The 25701-nt window shown below is 38.1% G+C and overlaps 1 protein-coding gene across 13 annotated transcripts in view; it reads left to right on the forward strand.

Moving 5' to 3' along the window:
- Positions 1 to 25045, forward strand: part of gapvd1 (GTPase activating protein and VPS9 domains 1) — a 58078-nt gene extending 33033 nt beyond the window's left edge. For 2 of the 13 annotated variants that reach the window (XM_077222830.1, XM_077222831.1), the window contains exons 8-29: positions 1105 to 1185; positions 1893 to 2047; positions 2168 to 2297; positions 2601 to 2726; positions 2852 to 3025; positions 6914 to 7039; positions 8386 to 8520; positions 11945 to 12064; positions 12517 to 12594; positions 13354 to 13700; positions 14370 to 14457; positions 15466 to 15498; positions 16211 to 16282; positions 16366 to 16497; positions 17350 to 17479; positions 17609 to 17721; positions 17992 to 18151; positions 18331 to 18518; positions 19214 to 19427; positions 19775 to 19847; positions 19929 to 20126; positions 21719 to 25045. In XM_077222830.1, coding sequence (XP_077078945.1) covers positions 1105 to 1185; positions 1893 to 2047; positions 2168 to 2297; positions 2601 to 2726; positions 2852 to 3025; positions 6914 to 7039; positions 8386 to 8520; positions 11945 to 12064; positions 12517 to 12594; positions 13354 to 13700; positions 14370 to 14457; positions 15466 to 15498; positions 16211 to 16282; positions 16366 to 16497; positions 17350 to 17479; positions 17609 to 17721; positions 17992 to 18151; positions 18331 to 18518; positions 19214 to 19427; positions 19775 to 19847; positions 19929 to 20126; positions 21719 to 21859 — 3014 coding nt within the window. In that variant the 3' untranslated portion in view covers positions 21860 to 25045. Of the gene's footprint in view, positions 1 to 1104; positions 1186 to 1889; positions 2048 to 2167; positions 2298 to 2600; positions 2727 to 2851; positions 3026 to 6913; positions 7040 to 8385; positions 8521 to 11944; positions 12065 to 12516; positions 12595 to 13353; positions 13701 to 14369; positions 14458 to 15465; positions 15499 to 16210; positions 16283 to 16365; positions 16498 to 17349; positions 17480 to 17608; positions 17722 to 17991; positions 18152 to 18330; positions 18519 to 19213; positions 19428 to 19774; positions 19848 to 19928; positions 20127 to 21718 lie in introns of all 13 variants that reach the window. The other 11 variants (XM_077222835.1, XM_077222836.1, XM_077222838.1 and 8 more) reach the window with 8 other exon arrangements.
- The last annotated feature ends 656 nt before the right edge of the window (positions 25046 to 25701 follow it).

Genomic DNA, 25701 nt, shown 5'->3' on the forward strand with positions numbered 1-25701 from the left:
TGAACTAAAAACAAACTAAAAACATCTAAAATATATAATTCATTTAATTTTTATTTAAAATTAATTATATATAAGGAATATAAGGATAAATAATATAATATATATTATATATATAATATAGAAAATAATATAATATAAGGATAAATTGATTAAATAAATATAGAAAGACTGAAAACAATTGTGTGAATGTAGAGCCGCAGTAGATCGCGTTTGAAAAACAATCAAAACTTAGTAGACAAATGCTATAAAAAGAGAACGGAATGGAGGTAACGTTACCCAGCAAGCTAACAGGCTTGAGTAAAGGACAGGAGAAATTATGCATTAGTGCACAAGCATTCGCTGAAAACCACTGAGTACAGTGACTAAAAAACAATATTTTACTGCTGCTGTTATTAACTGCCTTTGTATTTAATGCTTCACTTTGTAAACACCGTTTTAATTTAACCTATTTCTGCGGTAGTGCTATTTTAATCCATCACTTACGTTGGGAGCGAACTGATTGCACAACCTGATGCTCGAGACAAAATACAGACATCCCGGAAGTCCCGGGAGTCTCCCGCATATTGATTGCGGCTCCCTGATGCCCGCGAATTAGTTCAAACTCCCGAAATCTAGAGCGCGCAAGCAAGAGCGCGCATGCGAGACAGAAGAGACTGCTCCAAACCGTGTAGCGCGCGCGCTCGGCAGAGCGCCTGAGGGAGAGAGACCTTGCGTGTGTGTGCGTACCAGTAAGCGCTCCCCGTGACGTAAGCAGACCAACTAATCGATAATGACATTCGTTGACAACGATTTTCATAATCGATTATAATCGATTTTATCGATTAGTTGTTGCAGCCCTAATTTTAACCTGATCGAAATGTATTCAAATCAGTCACGAGCATGGGAGGCTTAAGAGTCATAAGCATGCTGGAACAGAGCTAATATCTCTTCTGTACAACCCACAAGACATGGACATTAGTTGATGGTCTTATGTTAATTTACTGGTGTTTGTTCTTACACTCATTTACTGATCTTTTACACAGTTTATCTTATCGACCAACTCTCTGATTTCCCCCTTCTGTCTCTTCCACCTTTTTTTCTTGTCTTGCTGCCAATGATTATCAGGACAACAGTTGGCAGCCATAACGTGTTGGGAGCCCTCTGCCACTGCCCTGTCCGCTCATATACCCTTAGTAACCCCGTTTGGTGGGTAACACTGTCGCTCTGCCGTGAACGACATGTACAATTACCTCCGTCCACTCATAGCTTCTTACCGCTTCACCCATGCTTTGACAGTGCTCACTATGGCCCTGTTTACACCTGGTATTAAGATGTGTTTTGGTTGATCATACTTCCGTATGTTTTTTATGTTTTAAACCAGGTGTAAACAGAGCCTGTGTCTGCCGCGTTTGTCCCTGCTATACAATTCATTTCCGCTGTAACACATCTAGACTGCAATACTTGCCCCTAGCAATATAAATGTAGTTGTAGTTGCTCAGACAAGCAAAACTGTTTACGAGTGTCATAAATTTTGCAAGATGTAGCCTACCTGCAACTTTTTCCATTGTATTCCAGCTGTTTTCTTCATTTGATTTGTTTGCTTTGCTTTATCCAGTTTCAATTCAAATTTTATGACCGATTCTGTGCAAAAAGTCTCTCAAAAAAGGTTTCATAATCCATAAAAAGTTGTCTAAGCAGTATGGAACATCACTATATTGGCTCAGTTATCAGAACAGTTTGTTCACTCGCATGTGCTCTTGTTGCATTTAAAGATGTTTTTGAGCATTTGTGAGTGCTAATGCTCATGCAGGCTTTCATCGTGTTTTTCTAGGCTTCTGCTAACAGTTTTAGCCGCCTTGCATTCCTCTAACCCTAACAGTTTGTCACCATTCCCCTTCTTCCTCACCCAACAGGCTCTCGCAGCCGAAGCCGATCCAACATGGCCCAGGAGGGTGAGATTGAAGCTAGCTCCCAGGAGTCTCTGCAGGAGGTCACGCCTGAGGAAGTGCTGGTCATCTCATTCGGATCATCACAACAGACTGTACCTGGGATGATGTCAGAAAACGAGGTCTGAAGCTATAGTCATTATGCCATATGCTGTGATGGTCAAATGGTATAGTAGTAAACAAGCACGGGTGATTATATATATGGTGAGATTGGTATGTGACTGCTGTGTCTATGTCTGCAGGTTCTGACTCTGAATCTTGGAGATGGTGGACAAGGAGATGCCCCTGTCGACGACAACAAACTGCACGGCAAGCCTGACAAAACGCTGCGCTTCTCGCTTTGCAGTGACAACCTGGAGGGCATTTCTGAGGGTGTGTTTTCACCAGACCACCAGCAGATGGTTCTCTTGTACATAAACTGTTCCATATCAACCTGGCATTTTCTTTTCTTTCCTTTGGTCTTTGTAAGAGATATTTGTGAAAAAGAAATATAGCAGTCTTATTTTATTTTATATGCATTTTATAAACATTAGTTTATAGTTTATAGACCCTCTGTTAATTTACTACAGTTTTTTTTTGTTGGTTAGTTGTATCCACTTATTGCAACAAAAGTTCTAAGTATCTGAATTACTAGTAGTATGTAAGTGACTATGAATAATTGTGGTCTGTCTGTAGGCCCGTCTAACCGATCCAATTCAGTTTCTTCTTTGGACTTGGAGGTGGAGTCTGTGTCAGAAGGAGGACCCGGGCCATCTGGTAGTAATGGTGCAGAGGCCTTACAACTACTGGAACATGAACAAGGTGAATTTGTGTTTTAAAGTATTTCACCCAAGAAAATCTCCAGCAACAAACTAAATAGCATTCACAAGAGGTTTTTGGATAAAGTCGCAAAGCTTGATTATTACTCTGGGTTGTCCGTTATGTAGCCACTACACAGGATAATTTGGACGATAAACTGCGCAAGTTTGAGATTCGGGACATGATGGGCCTGACAGATGATCGAGACATTTCTGAGACGGTCAGTGAGACTTGGAGTACTGACGTCCTGGGCAGTGACTTCGATCCCAACATGGATGAGGACCGACTGCAGGAGATAGCAGGTATGAGTTTATTTCAGGAGATCTCACAGTCATGGCTACAATCATAAGGCTATGCACTTTATAGTGCACTGGTTCATATAGATCATATTAAGTTCATATAACCATAAATAATACATTTTGTTTAGGATTCAAGTGAAAATTACACATTTAACAGTGAGATAAGGTTATTTTTAGCATATTAGCCAGCAAAACCATTACTGCCACCTTGTGGTTAGCTGTATATTTGCACTTCTCAATTAAGGAGCTATAGAGTGAACTTTAAAGTGTCTGTTAGTCCCCTTTAGTAGTGCCATTACTGTAATTATTTGAGGTTTTAAATATTTGTAATATTTGAGGTTTTACTATTGTAGTCCTTGTAACGGATCATGTGCATGTCCCATTTAGCTATTAATATACACTGCGTTTATATATATATATATGTATATGCATATATAAATATAAAATATAAATGTATAAATGCACAATTCTACAACATTTAAATCCAACATTCAAAATGAGGGTAATGTATTTGTCCACCTCTCAGTGTTGACTAAATTAATTTAGTCTTATTTAGTTCATGCTTTCCTGGATTGGGATACAACTATAGGGTTAGGGTTAAGGGTTTTGACTCAAAAATTTTATGTACAGAGTGATGTACAGAACAACCGCAAACTGCTTCTCATTTAATTAGATCACATTCCATCTCTCTCTTCATCTCTTTCTCCTTCTGTCTTTCAGTCAACTCACTCCCTCCACCCCTTCTTTTCACTCTGTTCCCTTGTCTTCCATGTTCTCTCTCTTTCTCGCCTCCCTCTCTCTGACATTCACACAGTCCCTGCAGTCTTATTGACCTTGGTTCCTTCTCATTTGCATCCTCCATTTTTCATTCCTCGGAATATGGCGTTGGGGGACTTTTCCATCATTAAGTGAATTTACAGCGATTTCCTTATGTGTTTTCTCCGAGGGATTGGGTTATGAGATACACATTAAATATCCATTAATACCTCATTATCCCACTGATAAGATTACCATGATAATGAGGCAGAAATTCTAATTGTTTCACTACTGCGGGTGCCACTCATTTAATCATGCACCTGAAAGACGGGCAGCCCAGAGCCCCTGCCTCACTCACTGTAAACAGGGCCAGCGGGGGAAAGCTCTCCTGCAGGCCCACCAAACCTGCCCTTGTGTGCGCATGTATGTGTGCGTATGTGGGGAGACGTGACCTGCAGAGAGCTTCATATGGAGCGCTCATGATCTCTGCTTCCGCCCGACCATCAAACGCCCCTGCACGAGTGCAAACACCCCCCCGCCATGCTAGCTGTTACCCCCAAACCCCTAACCCCCTACCCCCCCCCCTGCTCTCCATCTCCATTCTTCTGCCTTGTTAGGCGTTAGCTCCTGTTGGGATTGTTTCGGAGAGAGGAGGCGCTGTGTGGGATGCTGGTTGAGAGAATAATGAGGTTATGAGTGATGCTCTGCTCGATCCACACCTCAAAGTCACAACCCTGATGATGCCGCATGTGTGTGTCTGCGTCTGTGTGCGAGGGAGGCTGCAATTAACCTTTTGCCATCCCTGTCGTAGTCTGCCTACTTGCTGCTTTAGATCAGAGATGCCTCATACCCATGTGTTTCTAATGCGTGTGTGTAGGGCTGTCACAATTCGATTCAATTCCAGTTCACATGTGTGTAATTCAATTTAGTTTCGGTTTGATAACGATTCATTTGGATATAAGTCAGGTACAGTACATGTCAATTTTTACTAATGTTGTAAACTATGCAGGGAACACTGTCAGTTAGTACTATAATAACTATAATGTTTCTACTCAAATTAGTTTTTTGAAATCTAGCCTAAACATAAAACGTTGGCTGTCATAACTTGTTTTCATGACAGATTTATTCAGACATGCATTAAATATTGAAGAACAGTTTAAGAGAAAAATATAATGAATATGTCATTTAGTGCATGTTTAGCAAAATGCTCCTCTCTAATGTTAATATTGTTTAAAAGCTGTTTTATTGAAGTCTTGAGAAACTGGTTAAGTGATAATACAACATATTTCTTTTCTGCAAGTTGTATTGTATCATTCAGAATACCTTCTGATGTTCATACGTTTATTTTGTGCTATAACTAGTACAACCCCGAATCAGAAAAAGTTGGGACATTTTGTAAAATACATTAAAATCAAGAATCTGTGATTTTGTTAATTCTATTTAAACTTTTTTTAACTGTCAAAAGTACAAAGAAAAGTTTTCCAATGTTTTCACTGACCAACATAATTGTATTTTGCAAATATGAACAACATTTTGATTTTGATGGCTGTAACACACCCCAAAAAAGTTGGGACAGAGACAAAATAAAAGTGAAAAGATTATCAAAATTAGATTATCCAACTCTTTTGAAAGTCCACAATGAGCAGGTGAATTGGTAATAGTTGAGGTTATCGTGTTTGGGTGTAAAAGTGCTTCTCAGTCTTTTTAAGCAAAGATGGGTCATCGCTCATCACTTTGTGCCAAATTTCATGAGAGAATTGTCAAAAAATTAAAAAAATCACATTTCTCAATGCAAGATTGCAAAGAGAAATCTCAGTCTGTGTTGGGTAAGGCAGTAGACCTCTGTTGAATGTGCATGAGCTTTGAGCCCTTGCACAAATGCATGATGCATTGCACAAAATACCATCATGCTAATCCGTTAAATACAGACACATGTGCTCAGGAGTAATTTGGAAAACCGTTTTCACTGAACACAGTCTGACTCTGCATCAAGAAATGCCACTTGAATCTCTGTTACGCAAGGAGAAAGCTTTACATCAGTTCTATGTGGAGATGCCGGAGAGTTCTCTGGGCCTGAGCTCATCTCAGATGGTCTAGAAGACAGTGGGAATGTGTGCTGTGGTCAGGTGAGTCCATGTTTCAGCTTGTTTTTGGGAGAAAATGGACACAGAGTTCCCAGTCCTAAAGATGAAAGGCACCAACCCGACTTTCACCAGTGACAGGTGCAAAAGCAAACATCTGTGCTGGTATTGAGGTGCATCATTGCAAACGGTATGGGTAACTTGCATTATTGTGAAGGTATGAACCTGTTTACTGCAGTCCAGATATGTCTCTTATGGAAAATGTATGACCCATCATGAAAAGGAGAATCAGACAGTGATGACCACAGACTGTTGAGCGGCTGTCTTGTATCAGACAAGATTGGGCAAATATTCCACTAGCAAAACTCCAACAATTAGTATCCTCAACTCCCAAATGATTAAAAAGTGTAATTAAAAGGAAAGGTGATGTGAGACAGTGGTAAACGTGTCTCTGTCCCAACTTTTTTGGGGGTGTGTTGCATCCATTAAAATCAAATTGTTGTTCATATTTACAAAATACAATTATGTTGGTCAGTGAAAACATTGGAAAACTTTTCTTTGTACTTTTTTCAGTTAAAAAAAGTTTAAATAGAATTAATAAATCACAGATTCTTGATTTTAATGTATTTTACAAAATGTCCCAACTTTTTCTGATTTGGGGTTGTAGTAAAGCAGAAGAGATGATGAGGGTACATGTGCTCCGTACTGACGCTTCGCTTGAACTGAGGTGCTATAGCAATCTGTCACGCAACAATAAAGAGTGGCAAAACAGTATTTATTGTTTGAATTTCATAATAAAATGGACAGAATTTGAAAGTGGAGGCTTTTTTCATATCAAAAGTAACAAAGCACAAAGCTTATTGTGATTTATTGGATGTTAGGCACGCTTCAAATATTTTTTTTTGTGAAGGTTTGTTCATGCATCAACTGGAAACAGCATAGACGAAAATATTGTGATTTTAAGAATCAATATCGGTTTATCAAAATGCGAATCGATTAAAATAAAAAAATCTGTATTTTCAACCTAGCCCCTGTGGATGTTTTCTCCTCTCAGGGGCGGCGGCGGAGAATGCTCTGGGCAGCTTGCTGTGTTTGCCGGTGCTTCTGGACCCATACGGTTCTACCATCTCTGAGACAACGAGTGAGGCGTGGAGTGTGGAGGTTCTGCCAAGTGACTCAGGTGAGAGCTGAATGCATAAAAGAATAGTTTAGTGAATAAGGCTGCCCATGTACTGGTGATCTCTCTCAGTACATTGTTACCTAGCACAGTTCTGAACCGTTGTACACACATAAAAACTAAGTTTTATGGATTAACATCCAAAAAAGTTTGCTTAATTGCAGAAAAAAGGTGTTTGGTAGTGACGTTACTTAAACACAGATTTTCAGACTTCTGGACACATTTACCTCAAAACGATGGTACCTATCTACTATGAAAGAGAGAATATATGAGCGAGAGGGACACATGAATATTTACTAATCAAAAATGTAGGGGTGTGGTCAAAATCATTCTCAGCCAATGGACTAAAACATAATTTTTTTCGGTAGTGACATGAACATGTGTGACACAGTTTCATTATTTACAAAGAAAATATATATTTTTTTATTTCACTTTTCTTAAAAAAAAAAAATATATATATATATATTTTAAAAACAATGGGAAAAATGTGAAAAAATTGGAAGTTCAAATTGAAATTTAGGCGTTAGCGTTCGGGACAGCCACCTCCCAATTGAAAGTACCCAATAAATTATAATTTTTTATATATATATATATATATATATATTAATTAAGCTTACTGATATTTTAAATATTATTGTGGGATTCAAACATCTAAAATTTGAATACCTTAATGCTAAATACTTAAAGGTGATGTTTTGTGTCAAAGCATTGCAACTGTGCATTGGGCATTTTAGTGTCAGTGCAGCCTGATAGACTTGCTGATCTCCCATTATGTTAAAAATCACTAGTTTAAAACTTTAAATGCATTCTACAGGCTATGTTAATTTTTTTTTTTTTATATTTGAATTAATATTTAGCTTTTTAACTGAACAAATTTGTTCAGTAGCATATTAGTTTTTGTTGTGGTATTGATCATTTTTACATTTTAATGGTATTAGTATCCACTACTGAAATTTGGTTGTTGTGACATCACTAATAATGATCCTATAAACAAGTCTAATTATGCTATGAATCATACAGTTGTGACTAAGAAATAAATCATGCAACTGTTGTGAATAGGAAAGTAAAACAACACTGTGCCAGTATCAGGCATGCGGCAGTCTGCGTGTGGTCTTGTCTCCCTGCCCGTTTTGCATCACAAACATAGGAAAGAGAGAATGAGTGATTGTTTTTTTGCTTTTCTGGGGTTTGTTTCAGTTCGAGGCAGTGGAAAAGTAGACTCCGAAGACCAATTGAGACCTGCATTATTACAAATGAGCACGTAAATGAGAGCCCTCCACGGGGATGCCCTGAGTGTCTTTGTGTGTGTGGATACACCGTTTTCTACAGTTAATGAATCTTTGTTGCAGAAGCTGCAGACCTGAAGCAGGAGGAACGCTTGCAGGAGCTGGAGAGCTGCTCCGGTGTGGGAAGTACTTCAGATGACACCGAGGTCAGGGAGGTCAGCTCCCGACCCAGCACCCCGGGACTCAGCGTCGTTTCAGGTACACATACACAGAAGCTTAAAGGCCCCGATATACTCACGGTGAAGTAGGCCTGTAGCGGCGCGTCGATGACGTCGACGCTTCGACGTCAAAATTACGTCGGCGTCATATTTTTTTGTCGACGTTTCTTTTATTTATTTATTCAGTTATTTATTGCACCGTTCCCAGCGGTACAGCTCGCCACACACACGTGGGAGACGGAAACATTGCAGAATGGAGGACGAAACGGCAACCTCTTCACAGAATTCCCAACAAAGCCATGCAAAAAGCCCTAACAAAAGAAAAAGAAGTATGGGAATACTTCAAATTAGGGCCGGGCGATAAAACGATAACGATAATTATCGCAAAATATTTTTTCTCGATAAAACGATATCAAGAGGTCGATAAATGTTCGATAATGTTTATGCGCGAAAAGGGGAACGAAACTCGTTTGAACCGCGCGCCACACGGACCATTTATCCGCTCGGTTCAAAGTCCAAACCGCAGCGCCGCGCGAGCTCACTAGAGCAGACGCGTTTACTCTGATCGGTCATAGTGAAGCGCTTCAATTCAGCGAAGAACACAAATGTCCAGTTTAAACCAGTTTAAAGGCAGATGAAACAGCGCTGACTAAGACAAACAGGAGAAACACTGTGCGCAACGATACAGTCAGAATCTGAATTGATACTGAATCCATTTACCACGGATTTACTAACTGCACCATGAAATGTGGGATATACATATTGAATTGTATTATATTATCAATGTAGACAATGTATTAAATGACTAATGGAATATAATTACAGTATTTAATAATGTATTTAGGCTACAGTTTTTCATACAAATGCCATAGAAACCAACATTTTGCCATGATAGTTGTGCTTTAGGCTATGCCTGGTTTTATCTGTGGTTATCATGATATAAATGCATGATACTGGATGACCAGTGGTTCATTTTAATAAAACTCAAATAGTCAGAATATTACATTTTGCCAAATAAAAATGCGGTCATTACTTTTTTTAACAGATGTTACTGTTTTTGTTAATGAACATAAATTTAATATAGTAGTATCAGCTTGAGTTGGGGTGCAGATTTACTGGCAATTCACTGTCAAATATGCGTTTCGAGACAAAACATGTAATGTTAATATTGCAGCCTGCACTGCAAACTGTGCTGAAGATACGTGCCATCAAAGTCAGGCAACACAAACCTGTTTCAAGACTTGAAACAATATCCTCCATTAGCACATGCAGAAACTAAGAAATATATTTTTCTATTCAGATATTTATTTTGTTAAGGAAAAATGACAAATGTTTGAATGTTCTACCTGAGATTTGTGAAATGTTCACCTGTTTGGCAAGTGTTTGTCATGATATGTTCTGACAATAAAGAGTAGTTTAAAAACACAACACTCTGGTTTCAACAACTTTCACTTAGGAGCAAAAATCTCCCTTTAAACTTGAAAGAAATAAAGATTTGACATTTATCGCGATAATTATCGATATCGACTGATATAAAAAAAATTATTGTGATTTTTTTTTTTGGCTATATCGCCCAGCCCTACTTCAAATTTAGTCCCAAACGTAAAGGTGTCGATATTTGCATTCTGTGCCAAATGGAGTTGACATCCTGTCTCCCGGAAGTTCCAGGAGTCTCCCGCATATTGATAGCGGCTGCCTGATGGCCGCAAATTAGTTAAAATATCTTGGAATCTAGAGCTCGCGAGCTCCAAACCTTGTAGTGCGCGGCAGAGAGGGAGAGAGCGAGAGACCTTGCGTGTGTGTGTGCAAATGTGCGCGTGTGCCTTATGAAGCACATGTAAACCCCCAAACCCCTAATCAGTCCGGTTGTTTTTCATGAGCACTGAAAACATTAAAATGAGCACCACATCCAAGTGTGATAGGGCTCATTTGAGTACCAAACATTTTAAAATTTAGATACTCTGTAAGAAACAGATCAAAATTGTTGTGCATTGAATGTGCACTTCTTCAATTTCCATGTTTCAAAAAATAATCGTTCAATTAGTCATTAGATTAGTCGACTAATCGTTTAATTAATAATCGTTTACCCCAGCCCTACGGTGAAGTTCTTATTCGTTCTTCACTTAGGGGTGAAAAGAAGTTTGAAATACCTTTGCAGCGTCATACTTTTAGCGAACATCCCGAAGCTGTCCAAGCTGCTGAGAGTTACGTTTAGATGGATATGTTAATATGTGCTGCATGCTTTCCTCTCAATAACAAAATAAACAGCAGTTAAGAAAGCATCTGATCATAGCGACGTGAATCTGTTTGCATGCGGATCTTTAATTCGGCTCTCCAGTAGTCACATTGTGTTTATTTATTTATTTATTTATTTAGCACTTTTTACAAAAGATTGCTTTAAAGCAAGCAGCTTAACAATATTAAGCATGAAAATGCACTTAGAATTACTACTTAAATTTCTACTATAAAGCAACTTTTCAGTGTGTTTGTTTTTACTTGTGTCTCACTTTGACGGTCTGAACAGAAGAACTTAATCAGAGAATATTTTCAAGGTCAAAGAAGGTGAAGCTTCAGTGCCGCACCTACCGGTACATATTACATAAATGCCACAGACAAATGGTACTTTGAAGGTGTTTACAAGCTGTAGCAAACTTTTTCTGGAAATTTCTCTTTGGCAAGCTGTTTCGAACAACCAAAACAAACTTTGTTTTAGCCTGATTTTGTTCAAAATGAGGTCATATCAGAGCCTCAATTGTCTAAATTTGTTCAAATGAACGTTCACATTCAGTCTGGAATCACAGATTTGAGTAATCATGAGCTTGCAGCATTCAACAATCCAAAGGTTTGAACATCCCGCTTACATGTCACATTTAAATTGTATTCTCTGGCTCGCAGAGTTCTTTATACAGTGGCTCTTCTGCCGTGACATTGTGATGAAGACGAAGAGCCAGGTAACACAACGGCAAACTCCCGACCGACTCCTTGTGGGGAGTTTTCCCTGAGGACCTTTGCAGATGGATTGCCTTTCCTTTCCTCTTTCGTTCATTCTTGCCGTTTCCATCTCTCGTTCACCTACTCTGACCTCCCTGGGGATTCTCCTGCCCTCTTTGTGTGCTCAAGGGAGCATTGGCGTGGTTTCCCTGCTTCCATGAGGAGCTTGAAATGATATTGGCTGTTCAACTTGGCCACCACTCCATCACCTATACGCTAGACTTTTGCTTACTATCTGAACTATTTTGTATATCTGAGAGATGTATATACAGTCAAACTCTAGGCTTGTTTTGCTAAGGCAGCAGAAAATGTATATTTTTTTCATCATTATTTTGTTCTTTGTATAAGAGGAATGTCATACCAAAGTTTCCTCTTTGACAGATCAAACTACTTCACAGCTCTGAAGGTAATATGTTTGTCTCTGTGATTTATAGTTTGAGGTTTTGCTGATTTGTTACATATTGTTTGTGCAGGCATCAGTGCCACATCAGAGGACATCCCCAATAAGATTGAAGACCTACGCTCAGAGTGCAGCTCAGATTTTGGAGGCAAAGACTCCGTGACCAGTCCAGATGGAGAAGACTCTGCTCATGGTACAAACACACACTCAAGTTACTGATTGGGCACATACACACTGTGCTTTGTACAGAATTTTATGATCAGTGCATCCGTATTTTCGAAGTGAATGTCAACTTATGTTGCACAACAGTTTATCTGTGGTAAAGGTACATAAATGCCCTGGAAAAAAGATAGCAAAGAGCATAATACAGACATATCAGATGTTTAAAGAAAATAAGAGCCAGAGAAACATATATACATAATAACTTGGTGCATCTTTAAGTTTGAATTCATATTTGTATGTTTTGCGAGATATCAAGTATATCAAACTTTTTTATCTTCAGACATAAAATATGTTTTTCTTCACTATTAAATCTCATCCTGCACAGCTGTTGAATTTGTTTCTTGGGATGTCTGGTGTGGGACTATCCTTTGTCACTCATTTACTTCTTCCTCTATCCACTCCTCCATTCTTCCACCTCTCTAGGAGCTCACAGTCTATCCTGTGCACCCTCTCATGCAGATTCACTGCTGGCCATGTTCGATCCCCTCTCCTCTGGAGAAGGTAATGTCACTTCCCAGCATGCACTGCTGTTGAATGCAGTACTTACACATGTAAGATCTAGAAAGGAGTGCCATTAATGTGCCTAATGACAAGAGCCCACTAAACAGCATGTGTACTGTGAAATAGAGGAAGCGCTTGCCAGATTTCTATCCTATTACGGCCCTTTCTGGTAGAATAAGGGGTTATATTATATTGGTGTTTAAGGGCAAAATTTGATTTGATTCTACCAAGCCCACATATCCACAATGGAAAGTTGCATAAATGTGTTGAAGAGACATTGTGAGAATCTGTATGTGTGGGGCAAGGTGAGGGGATGACAGGTTGCTAGACCTCACTGCAGGCGTTTTGGCTCAGCAGCCCGTCCCCACTGAGCTAGTGGCACAGGGCTGGCATTGGAAGGCACACAGCAGAGATGCTGTACCCTTGGAACAGGTGGCCTACTTTCACCTGAGGTCTGTCTGACTCTGACAGCTTTTTCAAGCTTTCTAACACACACACACACACACACACACACACACACACACACACACAGACACACACACTCATGCTGATGGTATGCATTTAACCTTTTTTATGATTGCCAGTTGAACAGAAGTCATGTCACAACCCTGGCATCTAGTTTTGTTTGTCAAGAACTGGCAGTTAAGTCACAAATACCACAGCGCAAAAAGTTTTTCTCACTGGTATCGAACTTAGCCATTGACATTATTTAAATCCAAAAGCAAGAACCCTCTGATTTTGGATCAAATGTCTTTGCAGGTTCGACCACCGGCACCATCGTGCGGCCCAAGGTGCACTATCCCCGGCCCCCTCATCCTCCCCCTGACCCGCCCATTCCAGAGGCCAGCATAATGAGCCACCAGGAGCCTCGCCCACCGCTCTTTGCCCCCCACCTGGCACAGGGTGACCTGGAGCATCCCAAGCAGAGGCACTCTTACCCTGAAAGGCTGGTGAGAAGCCGTAGCACAGATGTGGTGTCTGCTGGCCGCAGACCCAACAGCGATCCCGGACTGAACCGCAGGACCATGATGGAGGAGAGAGACGCGGCTGGGGCTTACTCCACAGGCCCCACCTCTTCTCCCAGCAAGGATTCCCTCAAAGGAGAGGTGAACAAAATTAATTTATGCAATTTATGAATTAATGCATCCTTGCTGAATCATTTCTTAGTATTAATATCTTTTTAATAAATCTGACCCCAAACTTAGTCAAACTTAAAGGGATAGTTCACCCAAAAATGAAAATTCTGTCAGTTATTACTCACCCTCATGTTGTTCCAGCCCCGTAAGACCTTCGTTCATCTTCGGAACACGAATTATGATATTTTTGATTAAATCTGAGAGCTGGATCACTCCTCCATAGGCTTCTTCAGGGATTGAAGCTTGCCGGCCCCTAAAATTTATTAAAGACATCGTTAAAATAGTCCAAGTGACTACAGTGACTCAATCTTAAGTTTATCAAACGACGAGAATACTTTTTGTTCGCAAAAAATAAATAAATAACGACTTTATTTCAACTATTCGTTTCCTTCTCTGTGGGCCTCGAGGATTTAGGATAAATATTTTCTTCCACCATCTTCCTCTATGTAACAATTTTAATTTCTGGACAAAAAATATACCATAATCTACTCAAAATAATCTTTACTTTGTCAGTCGATTTTATTTTTCTTCAGAGTTTAAGTTTTTCTTCAGAGTTTAAGTTTTAACTTTAAGTTACCTGAGATCAAGAAATGTTTGAGTGAACAACTACTTTAAATAACTGTTTTTGAATGCATACAGTCTGAGGACAGAAAGGACAGTGATGATGAGAAGTCTGATAGGAACAGACCCTGGTGGAAGAAGCGCTTTGTTCCAGCCATTCCTAAAGGTGAGGAGCCCAACTCTCATTCCCTTCGGGTTTTTTTTTTATACAAGTACATGTCTGCTTTTATCCTGTGGATCAATGGCTAGAAAATGTAATTGATATAGAAATTGCTGGCATAGAAAAAAAGGATTCTGTTTGAGTGGGGAAAAAGTGATGATAATATCTACTTTTATTATTGCCCTAATTGGATTTATGGCAATAATTTTGAAAACGCAAGTAGTTGCTGATACTGACATTGTCACCTCTGTAATGTGCATCCCTACAACTACAAGACTTCTTTAAACATGGAAAACACTTTATCCAAGTTATTGCAGTTCAGTATGTGATCAGTATTTATAATTGGATAATCATTTCTCTTTGTGATTATTGGCTGTTCCTTTCTTACATATATTTGATAGTTAAACACCTAATTGTTTTTTTTTTGTTGAATTGCCTATACACTAGCATTCAAACGTTTTTTTTTTTCTTTTTTTTTTTTAAGGCTGCATTTATTTGATCAAAAGTACAGTGAAAACAGTAATATTGTGAAATATCATTACAATTTAAAAAATCTGTTTTCTGTGTTCATATATTTTAAAATGTAATTTATTCTTGTGATGGTAATTTTTTTTTAGCATTTATTACTCCCGTCTTAAGTGTCACATAGTTTTATTATCAATGCTGAAAATGGTTGTGCTGCTTAAAATTTTGCTTAATGGATTATATATATATATATATATATATATATATATATATATATATATATATAACAATTATTTGATTAATTGCAAATAAATCAAAAATAAAACAAAACTTTATGAATTTCTTTACTCTCACTTTTGATCAATTTACTGCATGTTTACTAAAACAAAATACTGACCCAAAATTTTGAACAGTCAATCTCCCAAATGCAGCTCGAATCGATCTAACTTTCTGACGCTCGTTAGCAGTTAACATTTAGCATGGCTTGGGTGAAGAGTTTGTGTTTGTGACCCCCAACCCTGTCTGTTGCTGTCTGTGTTCCTCACACAGTGCTCTATTGGACTGCAGAGGGTGAACTCCCAGGTAACCCACTCTTCAAGCTCTCTCCCACTCAATCTAGTGCTGTACACCAGCGGCCCAAACTTGTACTAGATCCCGTAGACTCCTCCTTGCAACTTTGTGACATAACACAATCGAGCTTCATCTTTTCATTCATGCAGCCATTTTGGTTTAACATGGTTTATTTTGCAGTGGTTGACCTCTATATAAGGACATTTGCTGAAACATGCACTTGAAAAATATGCGTAATTTACTGTAGGCACCAAAACTACCAGAACTTTGGAATACTTTAATACTATTTTTTTTATTTTAGTTTTGACTAAACTTTTTAACCGAAAAAGATTGTTTAATAGCATATTGTTTTTTGCTCTTGGTATATAGATTCATGATTTTACCAATATTGGTAACTACTGAATTTTTGCTATTGCAACCTCTCTTTTTTTTCTCTATTTTGCACACAGCCTAAATTCACATGAGCATACAGATGACATTCTGCAGCACAGAGCTCCACATCTGTGTGTTTGCACTTTAGTAGTGACATGCTTCCTGTTTTAGTTCCCCATTACTAAAATTTTGGTTGTGGCTTATGTATGGAGCAAAAGCATTCTAAGCATGTTTATCTATTTGCCACAATGGACTGGAGAGAGTCCGTGTCTTGAGGTTAGCTTTCTCATAGGAACACAACTTCAGTGTTCTGGCATTTTGTGAGATTAACGGCTTCTGCTCATCTCTGCAGTGCCGATCGCGGGGCTCCGAAAGCGGGACAAGCCAGAAAAAGACGAGCAAGGAGCAGAGAGGGTCCCACAAGGTCTGCACACATTTAACTTCATCATACACTCTCTGCAACCATTGTCCACATTGATCACGTGTATACCTTTTTGTGCATCTCAGATGAGCATTCAATGCTCAGACAGAACTCTAAGACCCAGTCAGCAGAGGCAATAATGGACAAGTACATCAGGTACATGGAGAAACGACCCACCCACAGTGATGGAGCAGGTTCTGGAAACTATATTGGACAAGGTTTGCCAAATAACAAAATTCATGCTTTATACACCAACACACACAAGGGTATACACTCTCTTGTTGAGTAAATAACTTGAGGAGTAAAACTAGTGAAGCTTCTAACTTAAAATTTTTAGCCGTGTGATTGCAGTTCAGTTGTTTTAAAGAGACCGTATCCTGTCCAATATCAAACTACATTTTCCAGCAAACACACTCATATGTTGTCCTCTCATTTGTAGCATTGTCCAAGTAATTTAAACCTGCCACAAAATTGCCCATAAAGCTGACATGTCAATAAACTTAAATACAACTACAACAAGAATGCATCACTGAGTAGTAAATCTGTCATGTTTTTGTAGCAAATTATTTTATATGAAATGGGAAAATGAGATCTTGTTTTTTTTTAGTTATATTTTAGTTTATTGCTGTCACCCTGCTGTCCCTAATAGCTTCATGTATTTAGCTACCTTTTGTTACTAACTTTTATTGTAGTGTTTGAAAGGAAATAATTGCAGCTTTTTTCCTCCTGAAACTATTTCGGTTACTTTATTTTAAGGTGTCCTACATGTAATTACTGAGTAATATTATTTGACAACATGTACTTACTATAGGGTTAGGTTTAGGGTTAATTGCATGTAATTAAGCATACTTTACTGTTATTACCGGAGTAAGCACATGTTACATATGTAACAATGAAACTGTAAATTAAGTGTTACCACTGGGGAAACTATTTATATTATCCTCAAATTAAAGTAGTTAAAGACATAGCACTATTTATTATGCTTTCTACTCGCATCTGTTGGACAAAATGTATCACTGATACAATTAGTTGTCTGCTGTTTTCTCACTGTTTTGCTCCGTGTGTTACAGAGTCTTGTAGAGAAGGAGACAGTGAGCATGACTCTCCTAAAGATGAAGTACTGCAGAACATCTCTGCAGATGACCTTCCAGACTCTGCCAGTCAGACAGCACCACCTCAGGACAAGACGTTCTCCTTTAGGTCACTCAGACAAACTCTCAGTAAAATCAGTACATTCTGAAAGTCTAAATCTCAGTTGTAAACCAAAATGGCAATGAACATATTACACAATCAGACTGATAACCTGCCATGTCTGTTTCATCTCTGCAGTGATATTAAGAAAAAGCTTCGCATGGCGTTGTGCTCTGCAGATTCGGTTGTATTTCCCATCATTCCACCTGCAACAACACGTAACGGCCTCCCGGACCATGCAGATCCCGAAGGTACCTATAACCCATATTATCTTCTATTATTTATACATAATAATTCAATATAATTGCTATAAAAAATATTATTATTATTATGTACTACTACTACTAATTATTATTATTATCATCATTATGGTAGTATTCAGTCCTATTTAAAACAAACCTTTTGAAATTAAGTTTTTTTTTTAGCTCTTTGCTCATGGGGTGAAAGTAGCTGTTCCGCAGCTTCTGAGGTTCAAAACGCTGTGCATTTATGTCTGGCCCCTGTCTCCTCTCTCTCCTCAGACAACGAGATTGTGTGCTTTCTGAAGGTGCAGCTGGCGGAGGCCATTAACCTGCAGGATAAGAACCAGATGGCTCAGATCCAGGAGACTACGCGCTGCGTCAGCCACCTCGACCCTCGCACCTGCAGAAAACTGCTCACTGCCATGGCAGAGGACTACAGGTACACACATTATTCTCTCTCTCTATCTCTTAATGTCTCCCTAACTTTCTGTCTCATTGTTTCTTTCTTTTACTGACTTCCCTCAAACACAGCTATGAATCACAATTTAATAAAAGATTGTGCTGACATATTTTTGGGCATGACTCCATAATGAGCGCTGTGATGGTTTTGTGCTGTAGGAAGCGTGCTCCGTACATCGCCTATCTGACGCGGTGCCGGCAGGGCCTGCAGACGTCTCAGGCTCATCTGGAGCGACTCCTGCAGAGAGTGTTGAGAGATAAAGAAGTGGCCAACCGCTACTTTACCACTGTCTGCGTCCGACTGCTTCTAGAACACATGGAGTCTAAGATGCTTGACTTCATCAAAGGTCTATATGAAAACTCACTTTTTGTGTTGATTGCCAAATGCTGAAAAATCTAGTGCTTTATTTTAAGTCATTCTCAGAGCAAAGGTGGATGTTTGACTCATTAGAGCTGAGGTCTCTAACTTTAATTACCTCTCCTTTGGAGCCATTTTCTGTGTTTACAAAAATACATGTATATATTAATTTATAAAATTAGTAGCTCTAAAAAACACATGGTTTGGCCTTTTCAGAGTATAGTGACTCATATTACACTACTATCTAGAGTACTACTCTGCTGTTTAGCGGATTAATGATGTCTGAGATTTTTAAATTGTAACATTGTGAAATCTATTTAAATCTATTTTAAAATGTAATTTATTCTTGTGATGGGAAAGCTGAATTCTCAGCATCATTACTCTAGTCTTCAATGTCACATGATCCTTCAGAAATAATTCTAATATGCCGATTTGCTGCTCAAGATATATTTATTATTATTATTATCAATGTTGAAAACAGTTGTGCTGCTCAATATTTTTGGGTAAACCATACTACATTTTTTTTTTCAGGATTCTTTGAGAAATATAATTTTATTTTTAATAAAATAATAAAAAAAAACTAACATTATAAAAAAAAAACCTAACATTATAAATTTGAGTGGTTGTATGAAATGATAGATGAGACCTCTGTGTTTGAGTCTGACTCTCTCTGTTGTTCCACAGCATTTCAGGGCTGCACAGCATCTGACGATAAGACAGCAGCCGTGGAGGATTTCCTGCGTTACCTGTATGGAGCCATGGCCCATGATGCCATCTGGCAGTATGCCAGTGAGGAGCAGCTCCAGGACGCCCAGATGGCCATCGAACGCAGCGTCATGAACCGCATCTTCAAACTGGCATTCTACCCCAATCAAGATGGGGACATCCACAGAGACGAGTGAGGAAACTCAAATATTTACTATGCGATCAAAATTTTCCTTATTCCTTTCCATGTTGATTCATACATTGTGTCTGAATTAAATGTGACACATCCAACAATCTCCTCTATACTAATCCTCATGTTTGACATTTTGTCAATCACATAGTTGAAATTTTCTCTGGATAGCCTTGCACAATGAAATATCATTGGTCCAAAATCATATTCATGCCTGCATATTAAACTATCACTAACAAAATCACTGTCAGTTGAAACATATTTACTTTGCACAAGAAAACGTATGCTCAGTTTAGGACACCATTTTAGCATTTTAAATGTCTTTTAATGGGATGTCTCCTTTATTCAAGGCTTTTCCACGAGCACATTCAGCGTCTGTCAAAAGTGGTGACGGCCAATCACAAAGCCCTGCAGATCCCAGAGGTAACCGTTTGCTCTGTGTCTCAGAATATAGTTAGAAATGAAGACAGAAGACTGCAATCTGATGTGTGTGAATCTGTGCAGGTGTATCTGAAGGAGGCACCGTGGCCCTCAGCACAGGCTGAGATCAGGACCATCAATGCCTATAAGACCCCACGAGATAAGGTGCAGTGTATCCTGCGCATGTGCTCCACCATTATGAACCTGCTCAGCCTGGCCAATGAGGACGCTGTACCCGGGGCGGACGACTTTGTCCCCGTGCTCGTCTTTGTCCTGATTAAGGTGAGTTAAGAGACAAAACCATAGAGTTATATAATGCTGCTAATTGCAATGTGTGCTGTGTATTTTGTAACATTTCTGATAGTTGGCACTAAGTCCCAAAAGCTTTGTTGTCTTCCAAGTAATAAAATATCCTTTGCTTTATAAAAGTATCTATTCAGAAGTTCATTAAATAATTTTAGCCTGTTCTGTACTCCCAATTACAGTACATCCAGAACATATGATTTCATTAAACACCTTTTTCTAGATGTAATGGAAAATGGCACATCCTTTCAAATACAAGCAATTCAGTTTTAAATTCATAACAGCAGGGTTCATTCCTTCGTCCTTTAAAAAGATAGCCAATATTCCCTTGTTTTTGCCTCCTAGAGACCAGACTCACATAGTCTCTGACTGTTATAAAATACTGAAATTCCCTTTAGTTATATATGTTGTATAAAATTAGCTGATTGTGCAAATTATATAATTATTATTTTGATTCTATATACATTTTAAATAAATCAGTCGTTTCAAATGCTTCAAGTGAATTAAGCATCAAAAGATTTTAATGTACACTATTATTATTATTATTTATGGTTTTAAAAATGACAATTTTAAGAGCATTAAATTATAGCAAAAGTAAAAATCAGGGAAATGAGCATGCACAAATAAATATCCATTATCGAATGATACCGAAACATTATATAATAAAAATAATCTCAATATTAACCATTAATCGATATGGTATTGATATATATTGCATCCCTGCTACAAATAACATTTTACATTACATTTTTTTATTCTTTGAGGTTCATTTTGAGGTTCATTTTAGATAGACCATTCAAAAGTTGGTTAGTTTTTGTTTTGTTTTTTTAAAGTCTTTTACGCTCAATAAAGATGCATTTATTTGATCAAAAATCCCTTTAAAAACAGTAATATCATGAAGTATTACAGTTTCAAATAACTGTTTTCTATTTAAATACATTTTAAAATTCCATTTTATTTCTGTGAAGGCAAAGCTGTATTTTCAGCATCATTTCTCCAGTCTTTGGTGTCACATGATCCTTCAGAAATCATTGTTAATATTTTCTGCTCAAGAAACATTCCTTATCATTATCAATGTTGAAAACAGTTGTGCTTTAAGTGTGCTTGCATTTCTCAATTTTTTTTGGTGAATAGTAAGTTCAAAAGAACAGCATTTATTATTAAAATATCTTTTTGTAACGCTGTAAATGTCTTTGCTGCCATTTTTTATCAATTGAATGCACCCTTGCTGAGTAAACGTTAATAAAAAAAAATGAAAACTCTGCCCCTAAATTTTTGAACACTAGTCAGCTTCAAGGTTAAAAAGTCTCAAGTCCTCAGAAGCAAACTTAATGTACTGATCCTTATGCTAGAGTTATTTTGTTTGCTTGCTGGTGTCTTAAGTTTGCTTATTGCGTGTTTTTTCTTCTTCTCCCCACCCCATACCTGTTTGTGTTTGCAATGCACACGCCCACACCAGATTTTCTAAACTTGTAAGTGTGCTTGAATGTGTAAGGATGCACAATGTGGGTGGTCAGATGTTATCTCGTACGTTAATTCCCCCCTCTCGCTCGTTCTCTCCCTCCCTCCAGGCAAACCCACCCTGCCTTCTGTCCACCATTCAGTACATCAATAATTTCTACGCCAGCAGGCTGAGCGGGGAGGAGTGCTATTGGTGGATGCAGTTCACTGCCGCCGTGGAATTCATTAAAACCATCGACGATCGCAAGTGAAGCAGAACAGCCACCTGTATGGGCAGACTGTAGGAAGGAGAAAGAGAGAGAGAGAGAGCGAGACAGAGGACAGCGCGGACGACTACTCTCCCCTTCATCACAGCGAGGCATCGCCTCAGTCTGTATAGCTGTACATAGAGACAAAAACAAGTTTAAAAGCGATCATAAATTAGACATGATCATGACAGGTTTTACTACGGTGGGGAATTAAACGAATGAAAACAAATAATGCGGCCGGTGGCGACGTTGCCGCGCTCTACTGATCTCACTTATAACCCACGTCTTTTTTCTGTAGTATTGGGGAGGTGTTGGGGCTTAGAATCAAATTTTATATTAAACAGATTTAGTAAGTAATTAGCTGTTAAAACATACCTATCAAATGAAAAAGGGACCAGGAACTACCTGCAGCGATTATGTATCGGGACGCTTCAGAGGGGAATCCATGATTCTGTCCTTCTCGTATAAACCGTGCAATCTCACCCCATTCATAGCTAACAGTCACACGCCGAGTCATATCATAACGCATCACTATAGATGCTGCCAGTGTATCAATGTTACAGTTTATCAAATTAATCATGCCATTATTTTACTAGGGCAGCTTGTTCTATGAATGTAAGCAGGTGTTGTCATTATTGTACATTCATTCTTGACTACGTTTCCCAGACAATTTGGACAAAAGGGCCCACATATTTATATAAAATAAAATGTATTTATTACTTCACACCTGTATTTAATGTTTTATTATATTTACTGACTTGTTCCATGAATTAGCTGTTGGACAGATGCACACGGTTCGGTTGAGGAAACAAGTTTAAGACAAATTAAGACTCACTGAGAGCAGCTAAAATAGGGTGTCTTCACATTAGCGGATAGAGTTGTAAATTAGTGCCTTGCAGATATTTGCATTAACACTTCTTTCTTTTCGTTTCTTGCATCTTCCTGTGAGGAAGTCTGATCTGTCAAAGTCAAGCCTGGCTAAACGTCAGTATGCTATTAATAACCAACCTAGAGTAAAAAGTACAACATGCCATATAGAAACACCCCACAATTGGACGTTCAGTATGTGGATTGTTATTTGTGTTGAATAGTTGGAAAACTGACTGTTAGGTCTTACCAAATGGACTTAGACAATAGTTACTGCTGTTGTCCCCAGAAAATATTTTTATTCAGTTTGATATTGACCTTTACTTGTGTTTAAAGTCCATGTATTGCTTTCAAAGTTCTTACTTTTCTAGGGTTAAAATCATTGTTATTTTTATAATGCAGTTCCCAAGTAAAACTTTGAGTTAGGAGGACTATTTTTCTATACTTTGAGGTACACTTTTAGAAAAGAAAATAGCAGAAAATGTACCTTTAGGGTAAAAAGAGCTTGCTATTGGGGCAGTATCCTCAAAGGGACACCTGTGTACCTTATTTACCCCTAAAAGGTTAAGGGTACATATGACTACTCTAAGTTACTAATATGCACCTTCTAGGGGTATATAAGGTACAAACTGGCCCTCTTATGGGAACTGCCCCAGTGACAAGCTGTTTTACACCTAAATGTAACATTTTTACACTTTTTTTTCTGCCAGTGTATTGAGTTTAGATGGAACAAAGAACATTTTAACACTGTGGCATCATCAAAGCTTGAGGACTAGTATATTGATGTTGCTGAGTAGAATATATCTTTGCGATTCAGGCTACCTCGTGTCATAATCCCATAAACAGCAAGCACACGTTCTTCATAACAGTTTTTGCTGTTGATATCGGCACAATATATTATTTTAACAGGAATGTAGAATATCATACTCATGTTATTGCTAAATTTATCTTTATTACATCAGAACTTCCCAATAACATTTGCACTTGCGTAGAACTAGGGCAAAATAACTGTACCCCTAACATTTTGTGTGGTTGTCTTGAGTTCCCCCCTTTCAAATCTGTCTGTTATTGTTGCTCCTAAAGATGTGTGAATATCTGAAAACATACTCTGGGTGTTGATTTTGGTCCTAAATATAGTAGATGCACTTAGAACAATTAGTTCTACCTCCAACTGTGTACATAAAGGGATAAATAAAATTGTTGTAATGCATTCTTTTCCTCTAGCTTTTGTTGCCTTTAGAGCCCTGTATATACTTGTTTTCCTTCTGATTTGAATGGCGCATGAACGCGATATCGTCGTGTATCTCTCTTGCACAAACTGTAATACGAAGAGCATCAGCTACAAGACTTAATTTGCAGTGCACTTTGGAACAACACTGATATTCTGTTTAACATTTGTATTCTATATAATAGATCATTTAAATTCTATATAAATGCTATAGCAGACTATCTTTGTTTTTACTTGTTCCTTTTTAAATTATAATGTGATATACATTTTTGCCTTTTCAATATTTTCTGTAATGTGGAATCGGCATTTATTGATCTCAATATCTTAAATGGTTCAGGCTAGCACACTATTTGGTGCTCTTTTTGTTTGCAGTGTTTGGATTTTTTATTTTTTAACCACAGCAGCAATGTTGCATTTGATGGATCTTGGTGAAATTAGTTGCCAAAGGAATCAAAGACTTTATATTTTCATGGCATGTACTTTTACCAAGACCTTTTTGTGTATTAAGTCTGCCCTAACAACAATATGCACCTTGGGGTTTGTGTAACCTGTGGCAAACATTTGAAGAGAACTTAATCTTGATTTATTTGTTTCTTTTTCTTGAGATTAAAAGGTTGGTGTTTTTGGTGTTCTACATTTAATCGGAAGAACTAAAAAGCGACGGCCTCATTGTGCAAATATTCTAACCCACAGGACTAATAGTCTTTGAGGTTTCCAATAGGGCAGTTTTTAATTGAACAGTTGAAATGCACTACTGTTCCTTTGAACACACTTTTTAGCAGAAGCGACTTAAACAGGGTTTTGGTGTACTGTACTTAACTGAACTGGCTTAATATCTGCACAGTATGTTGACTGAGAGCAAGGCTTTGTACTCGATCTGTATTTAAGAGCTTTATAATCCCTACCGTATCATGTTGGTTCACTATTTTGAAGAGCATGCTAAGAGAATTTGGGGTAATGGCTTGCATTTGTGAGCTTACTCACTTGGGCTCCTGTTGGGAAGGCATTCTGTGTGTTATGTGATTTAATATGAACCTGTACATAATACTTAAAAAAAAAAAAAAAAATACGATTAAAGACTTTTTCCGTGAAAATGCAACGCCTGTTTTTGCATCAAAATGTCTTGATAGAGATGCATGACTACTGTATCTTCTGGCTTTTTTAATTTTAAAGTCAGCATGAAACTAAAATTGCAATATTATTTACTTCCCTGTTGTGACGTATATCCGAGTGAAACAGCCTCTCGAAATATTAAATATGTAGGGTGGGATTTGATTTTGTCCATTGGAAGTGGTTTGCTATTGCTGTGATCTCATGCGAGTGACCGGTTGTGCCATTAAACACCATCAGAGAATAAAAAAACATGTCATTGCAAGAAGGTATGGTATCATAATTAGCGCAATTAAAAGATAACGCGTGACCTACTTGAAATAATGCTTTTCTATAGCAACATTAACAACTCCAAAATGAATCTACAGCGCTCAGTACAAGTCGGACTGCTATTACAAGTTGTAATTGTTTTATAAAGACGTGAACGCTTTTTATAGGTCGGAATCTCGTAATTACGCTTATTACGACATGGCGTGAATGCACTTTTATTTTGATTAAAGATCACGAGGGCACTTTATTTTTTTTAAATGACGTACACAGGACAAATCATTAATAATAAATACTGCAATTTTCCACAAAAAAAAAGGATTTGTCAATTTCAATGGTGACTTTAATTGTGCTGACCTAAGCCTCCTGAAGC

The sequence above is a fragment of the Siphateles boraxobius genome, unplaced genomic scaffold (genome assembly GCF_051911475.1).
Source record: "Siphateles boraxobius isolate OS27281-9 unplaced genomic scaffold, OSU_SipBor_1 9, whole genome shotgun sequence".
In the NCBI taxonomy this organism is placed as follows: Eukaryota; Metazoa; Chordata; class Actinopteri; order Cypriniformes; family Leuciscidae; genus Siphateles; species Siphateles boraxobius.